General features: G+C 19.3%; 4 protein-coding genes across 4 annotated transcripts in view; 2 read left to right on the forward strand and 2 right to left on the reverse strand.

Moving 5' to 3' along the window:
* Nucleotides 1–769: 769 nt before the first annotated feature.
* Nucleotides 770–2,117, forward strand: DDB_G0286363 (hypothetical protein; the record flags this gene model as incomplete). The annotated part of the gene is made up of 2 exons (XM_632614.1): nt 770–1,804; nt 1,920–2,117. 2 exons carry the CDS (start codon nt 770–772, stop codon nt 2,115–2,117), a joined length of 1,233 nt encoding a protein of 410 aa, XP_637706.1.
* A 99-nt stretch (nt 2,118–2,216) lies between these two features.
* Nucleotides 2,217–5,156, forward strand: DDB_G0286365 (hypothetical protein; the record flags this gene model as incomplete). The annotated part of the gene is made up of 3 exons (XM_632615.1): nt 2,217–4,121; nt 4,158–4,785; nt 4,825–5,156. 3 exons carry the CDS (start codon nt 2,217–2,219, stop codon nt 5,154–5,156), a joined length of 2,865 nt encoding a protein of 954 aa, XP_637707.1.
* A 115-nt stretch (nt 5,157–5,271) lies between these two features.
* DDB_G0286367 (hypothetical protein) lies at nt 5,272–6,873 on the reverse strand (the record flags this gene model as incomplete). Its single annotated transcript, XM_632616.1, has 2 exons — nt 5,272–5,921; nt 6,036–6,873. The coding sequence occupies 2 exons, from the start codon at nt 6,871–6,873 to the stop codon at nt 5,272–5,274; spliced, it is 1,488 nt and encodes a 495-aa protein (XP_637708.1).
* Nucleotides 6,874–7,813: 940 nt separating this feature from the next.
* DDB_G0286369 (hypothetical protein) overlaps nt 7,814–8,038 on the reverse strand; it is a gene marked incomplete at both ends in the record, with an annotated part of 2,475 nt that continues 2,250 nt past the window's right edge. Inside the window, one exon of the mRNA XM_632617.1 lies at nt 7,814–8,038. This exon is cut by the window's right edge and continues 2,250 nt beyond it. Within this exon, the coding sequence (XP_637709.1) occupies nt 7,814–8,038 (225 nt within the window).

Genomic DNA, 8,038 nt, shown 5'->3' on the forward strand with positions numbered 1-8,038 from the left:
TATTTTAGATATTTTTTTTTTTTTTTTTATTGAAAATAATATGGTAAAAGTTTCTTTATACTTTTTTTTTTTTTTTTTTTTTTTTTTTTTTTTTTTTTTTTTTTTTTTTTTTAATAATGACAGAAATTAATAAATAAATAAAAAAATAATATTATATAAAAATTAGAAATTTAATGTTTAATTTTTTTTTTTTTTTTTTTTTTTTGTATTAGAATTAAAAACAAAATATTTTTTTTTTTTTTCTTTGGGACTCATTTTCATTATTTTCCTTATTATTATTAAAATATTTTTTTTAATAAAAAATTTATTTTTTTGAAAAGCTCAAAAAAAAAAAAAAAAAAAGAAAAACGTGTATTGTTTTTTTAAGATATTTATTATTTTTAATTTTTAATTTTTTTTTTTAAATTTTCTTTGAAAAAATGTGATTAATTACTTATTTTTATCTTTGAGCGTTTCATACCAAAAATTATTTGAAATCGGTGAAAATTATACACCTAATTCTTATTTTGGATATTTTTTTTTTTGAAAAAAAAAAAATAAATTTAAAAATAATTTAATGGTGGTATTATGGTGGAGAAAAAAATAATTTAAAATTTTAATTTTTTTTTTTTTTTTTTTATGATGGTATAATGATGGAGTAAAAATAGTATTTTATATAAATACCTTTTTTTTAATTTTTAATTTTTTATTTTTACTTTAATAAATAATAATAATAACAATAATAAATAAATAAATAAATAAATAAATTAAAAAAAAAAAAAAAATCATCATGGATAAAACAGTAATAATTATAGGTGGTGGTATATCAGGACTTGCATTAGCACAAGGATTGTCAAATAATGGTATTAAATTTAAAATATTTGAAAGAGATGAAGCAATAAATTTCAGAGATCAAGGTTACAGAGTTCGTGTATCACCAGAAGGTTCAAATGCATTAAAAACGATGTTAAGTGAAGATTTATGGAATTTATTTAAGGATTCATGTGCACGTACAACATTTGGTATGTCATCAATTAATGCAATCGATGGTAAACTTTTAAAAAGGGCACCTAATTTCTCACCAGTTGGAAAATCATCAATGGATGAAAATATGGTTTTCTCAGCCGACAGAACCAATTTAAGAAATCTCCTAACATTAACAATTGAAAATCATATTGAATATAATAAGAAATTCATTAGATATGAATTAATTAACTATGGTGGTGGTGGTAGTAAAGTTGTAGCACATTTTTCAGATGGTACAAGTTTTGAAGGTGACTTAATCGTTGGTGCGGATGGAGTGAATTCAAAAGTGAAAAAACAATTAATACCACAATGTAAGACCTTTGATACCAATGGTAGATTCATATTTGGTAAAACTGAAATTAGTAATCATATTTTAGATACTTTACCAGCATCGGCAATGGAATGGATAACAACTGTAAATGATGCTGAGAAGGGCTTGATGATATTTATGGAACCAATTAAATTCAAACCAATTAATAGTAAACTTCCAGATGGTTGTTCAAAATTCTCACCAGAAACTACGGATTACATCTATTGGGTATTATTAGGACAAGCTCAAGCATTTGAAAAATCAGATGAAGAACTCTTTAAAATGAGTCCATCTCAATTAAAAGAACATCAATTACATTTAGTTAGAAATTGGGACCCAAGATTTCAAGAAATTATTAAATCTTCATTTGATAATAAATCTTGTTATTTAGGTGTAACTTCATCATTTCCTGATATTTATCAATGGGAAACTAATGAAAATGTAACCTTAATTGGTGATGCAGTTCATAATATGTCTCCAACTGGTGGTGTATGTATTTTAAAAATTAATATAAATTATTTATTAGTATATCATTAAACTTTTAATTCTAATTTTTTTTTTTTTTTTTTTTTTCTTTTTTTTTCCCAATTATTAAATTATATAGGCTGGAGCTAATACTGCATTACAAGATTGCCCAATTTTATTGGATGCTATTAAAAATGGTTTAAAAAAAGAAGATTTAAATCAATATGAAGCTAAAATGAGATTAAATGCAAAACCAAATATCGAAGGAAGTTTAATGGGTGCTAAAAGATTATATAATTTTAAATCGATTGAAGAATGTAAAGTTATTGATCAATAAAATTTAAATAAAAAAATTATAAAAAAAAAAAAAATCTTAGAAATAAAAATAGATTTTTTTTTTTTTTTTAAATTACATTTTGAAAAAAAAGAAAAAAAAATGGATATACCAAAATTTCAAAGAAACAAATTTTCCATAATTTTAGCAAAAATTATTTTTTTCTTTTTGGTTTTTTTTTTTTTTATTTTTTCATTTTTTTTTTTTTTTTTATTTTTCAAAAACACAACATTAATAATAATGAACGATAATAAAAATATAGATAATGAAAATAAGCATGAATATTTATTTTGGAAAGTTTTTAGAAATCAATTTATAAATTTTAATATATGGAGTGTATTAAAAAGAAGGGAAGTTCAAACAAAAAGATATAAAGAGATTCATCAAGTTGAATGGATAAGAAAGAGATATCCAATGTTATTAGTTGACAAGATTAAAAGAAATGATTATTTAACATTTACATTGAATGATATTAAAGAAATTCTTAGAGATGATAATTTAATAATTAAAAATGACGAGCAATCATTCATTCATCTAAGGGATCATTATAAAATTGATCAATTACTAATTGATTTTCAAATGAATGATCCATATAATACTTCTCATCAAATTTTAGATATAATTCAATTATCAATTGAATCTAATAATTTAATTAGTTTAAAGGTATTTTCAAAACAACAACAACAACAACAACAACAACAACAACAACAACAACAACAACAACAACAACAACAACAGGAACAACAAGAACAAAAACAACAAAAACAAACATCATATTTAAATGAAGCATTGTCAAATAATAATTTTGAAATTATAGATTATGTTTATAGAGTAATTGGTGAAAAGAAATATAATAGTGAATTAATTTATCAATATTTATTTGAAAAACCAAATTTAAAAGTTATTGAATATGCAATCGATGTTATTGGTGTAGAAATTCAACCAAAGAAATTACCAATTTGGAGTTTATTCAGTTTACCAATGAATTTAATTAATAGAATTTTTAAAATTCAATCATCAACCATGGTTGATACAACACCTTGGAATGAAATTGTAATTCAAATTGAAAAACCAATTTCATCATTTAAAAATTTCTTTTATAATTTCTTTCAAGGTACTTTAGATGATTTAATTAATCATTCAATGATTTTATTATTCATTGAAAAAGTTTATAGAAAGGATCAACTATTAAATTCTTTAAATTTATTAAATCTTTTAAATGAACTATCAAATTTAATAAATCAAGCAAAACAACAACAACAACAACAACAACAACAACAACAACAACAACAACAACAACAACAACAACAACAACAACAACAACAACAACAAGAAAAAGAAGAAAAAATATTATATTATATTGATGATTCAGATATAATAACAAATCAATTATTAAAATTATATGTAAAGATAATATTAGAAAGATGTTGGTGTGATGATTTTTATTTTCTTCCAAGTGGAGAAATTTTAGAATCTTCAAACTACTCATTGATAGAATACTCTGTTAGATATAGTGATCCAACTATATTAGAAAGAATTGATCCAAATAATAAATTCATTCAAAAACTAATGGAAAAATCTTGTGAATATTGTAATAGTACAATGTTTCAATGGGGTATTAATAAATATTCAAAAGCTAAAAAATTCAATTTCTACTTAAAGACAAGTGATAAAATATTTAAAAAACAATTATTAAAACTAGACAATAGTAATGGTTTAAATGATGGAATTATATCATTTATTGATAATAGTATAATTAATAATTTAGAATTAATATCTGAAGGTTCATTATTTCAAACTTTAATTAATTTAGATAATTGGGAAATTTTTAATTATATTTATATGAAATCAACCAACAACAACAACAACAACAACAATAATAATAATAATAATAATAATAATAATAATAATAATAATAATAATAATAATAATAATAATAATAATAATAATAATAATAATAATAATAATAATAATAATAAATATATAATTAAATCAGTTACAACAATGGTATTATCAATTATAAAATCAAAAAATTTATTAGAGAATATATTAAAAAGAAATTATATAAAGAAATTTTTTAGATGTGAAAAATGGGGTAATCCAGAACAACTTTTAGGTAGATCAAGATTTGATTTAGTTGATTCTTTAGATAAATTTAAACAATTGGATGAATATAAAGCAAATATTGATGCCAATAATAAAATGATTTTAAATAGATTTTATCAGTGTGATGCAGTGGAATATTTGATTAGAAATAATTATCAATTCTCTATCAGTGATATTTTAGTAGATTTAGTTAACAATTTTAATTCTCAATCATCATATAGTTTATCATTAGCAAAGTTTAAACTTTTATTAGATTTAAGTGGATCAAATGATGAGGCGTATATGGGAAGTAGTAAGAATTTATCGTATGGTAGTGGTTTTGCTGCAATTATGATCTATGGTAAAGTACCAGCCGCAATTTCATTCATTCAAGAATATAGAAGCTTTGATATCAAGAGTGGTAAATTTAAATATAATACAAATCTATTAGAGATGAAGGTAGATAAAGATTTATTATTTCATTTCCTTTTAACCTCTGGTAAATATTCCCAATTAATTGAATATGTAGCAAAGATAAATTCAAATTCCAATATGATCTCCTATTTTGGTAAAATTGGTAAATCTGGTAAATTGGAACCAATTAAATTATATTTTAAATATTTAGATCAACTTTATAATAATAACAGTAATAGTAATAATAATAATAATAATAATAGTAATCAAAATCAAAATCAAATTAATAATTTAATGCCAACTGCAATTAATACAGAAATTGAACCAATTCCTTCCACTGAAAACAATTTATATTCAATTTTGGCTGGTTCAATTAAAAATGGTCATTTAGAAGTTGTAAAATTATTTGAAAAATATCAACCAGAATTATTTAAAAAAGATAGATGGGACCAATTCATTTTAAATTTTAATCCATTTTCAAATCATAAATATAAATTTTTAGAATGTTATATTAATAGTAAAATAATAAATAAAGAAATGTAAAAAAAAAAAAAAAAAAAAAAAAAAAAGTAGAAAGAAAGTCTTTTTATGAAAAAAAAAAAAAAAAAAAAAAAAATTATTTTATTTATTTATTTTTTTAAATAACTATAATATTACTTTATTCAATAGAGTAATACTTTTTAATTGTTTTATTAATAGATTGTATAAATTGAAATAGTTGAGGGGTTTGAATTATTTCATTTATTGTCAATGATTTAATTGATTTGTTTTTTGCAATCATTAATCCAAATGTTTGAATAAATTGATCTGGTAATTTGTGTTTTTCAAATTCTCCAAGCGATTCTTTACATGTATGTTCAATTGAAATCGATTTTAATGTTTTATGATTTGAAATTGATTGAAATATATAATTCCAATAATATTTGAAATTTGAGTTTTTATTGTGTGGTTTATTGGTTTTTTTATTTCTTTCATCCTCTTCGTCATCGTCATCGTGTTCAAAACTACATTTACAAGGTTTTAATGATGCATTTCTATTTGATAAATGATATATTAGATTTTCAAAACATAAACCAATTGATAGGCCTTCTATTTTTGGACATCCTTTTAAAATGTAATATATTTGTTTGATAGATAAACTATCTGAATATGACAAATCATGTAAATAGTATATACTTTTATTTAAAGAAATTTCCTTGAATGGAAAAATCCACTCATCATAATTTTCAACATCTATTGCCTTGATTTTACATCTTGAAAACAATTGCACTATTTCATTTGGTGGGAAACATGATTTTAAATGTATTCCTATTGAAAAAAAAAAAAAATAAAATAAAATAAAATTAATTAAATATGTGGGAGAGTGGGGTGTTAATAATTTTATAATATACACAAATAAAATATTAATAATTCTATACATACCTCCGATTTGTTTTACATTATTTGTGATTTTGTTTATAAAACTTATACTATTATTAATATTAGAAAATGGATAATACCCATTGTTTTTAGAATGAGAATAATTTATTGTTGATAAATTATTATTATTATTATTATTATTATTATTATTATTATTATTATTATTATTATTATTATTATTATTATTATTATCATAATTCTTACTATTGTTATCATCAATTACTTTTATTTTAATATTTTCAAATTGGATATCACCCAATGTATCAAAATAAAAAGGTACATATAATTTTTTTAAATTTTTTAAATTTTTTAGAGTTGGATTTAATTTATTATTTATAAAATTAATATCATTAATTGGTTGAAGGTTTGTAATTTTAAAATATTTTATATTTTCATATTGTAAAATACAATAATATGATGAATTAAAACAATTAAAATCAACAATAACATTCAATTCAGATTGTACCATATGGAACCAATCCCAACAAACATTAGCAATTTGATTCTTAAGTCTACATAAATATTTTTTTTTTTCTATATTTCCGATGTTTGTTTTTATATTATTTGATTTATTTATATATTTACACAAAATTTTAATTATAATACTTTGTAAATAAAATGGTATTGTATTTTGATTATCATCCACACAATTATTTTTATTTATATTGTTATTTTTATTATTATCATTTTCATTATTATTATAATTTTTATTATTATTATTATTATTTGATATTTTAATTATCTTTTTTTCTTTATCATTTTCAATTAATGTTTGGGTTTCTCCTGTTCTTTTATTTTTTAAAACATTTTGATTAAATGAAGTTGATTTATAATTTTCCATTCTTTTTTTTTTTTTTTTTTTTTTTTTTTTTTTTTTTTTTTGAAATATAAAATTATCATAAGAGAAGGAAAATTTTTTTATTAAAAAAAATTAAAGAAAAAAAAAAAAAAAAAGAAGGAAAAATTTAATCAAATCAAAAATAAGTATAAAAAAGTTTGAAAAAAATTAAAAAAAATTTAAAATTTGGAAAAAAAAAAAAAAAAAAAAAAAGAAAAAAATGGAACTTGTACCAATAAGTAAGGGAAGAGGTTGAACTTTGACAATTTTTTTTTTAAAAAAAAAAAAAATAAAAAAAATTAAAAATAATTAAAAAATATTTTGAAAATTTAAAAAAAAATAAAAAAGCAAACAAACCGGGGTTCCTTTGAAAAATTATTTTTAGCTTGAATAAAAAAAAAAAAATAACAAATTAAAAATAGAAAAAAAATAAAAATTAAAAAAAAAAAAATAAAATAAAAAAAAATAAAAAAAAAAAAAGATATCGCCCCCATTTGAAAAATAAAATAAAAAATTAATAATAAATTAAAATTTAACAAAAAAAAAATAAATAAAAATAATGATAAAAATAAAAATAAAAACAGTGTGTTAACAATAAAACAGATATTAAAGAACGATATAATCAATATTATTATTTTTTTTTTTTATTGGTGGTTGAAAAATAGATAATTATACGAATTGTAATTTGAAAAAAGATTAGATGGTTATATTTTTCTTTTTTTTTATTTAAAATTATTTTTATAAAAATATTGGCAAAAATATTAAAAATAAAAAAATAAAAATAAACTTATTTTACTATTGAATTACCTGATTTTTTAATTGGTTGCTAATTTGTATTAAAAAATATTTTTAATTCAAATTTTTATTAGTTTATTTATTTATTTAATTTTTAAATTAATTTATTTAATTATTTTTTTTTTATTTTTTTTATTTAAACCAACTACTAAGGTTGTAATAAATAATTAAATATTGCCCTATCATCATTATAATTGTGACGATAATTTGTTTTCCTTATAGTAAAGGATTCGATATGTGGATATTGAGCAATTAATTTTTCAACTGATTCTATATATTCTTTTTTATTTTTATGTGTATTTATAAAAGTAGTTGTAAATCTTGTAATTGATTGATTTCCATGAGTTAAAATATATTCAAACAATTGAGCTGT

Source organism: Dictyostelium discoideum (genome assembly GCF_000004695.1).
Source record: "Dictyostelium discoideum AX4 chromosome 4 chromosome, whole genome shotgun sequence".
Lineage (NCBI taxonomy): Eukaryota > Evosea > Eumycetozoa > Dictyosteliales > Dictyosteliaceae > Dictyostelium > Dictyostelium discoideum.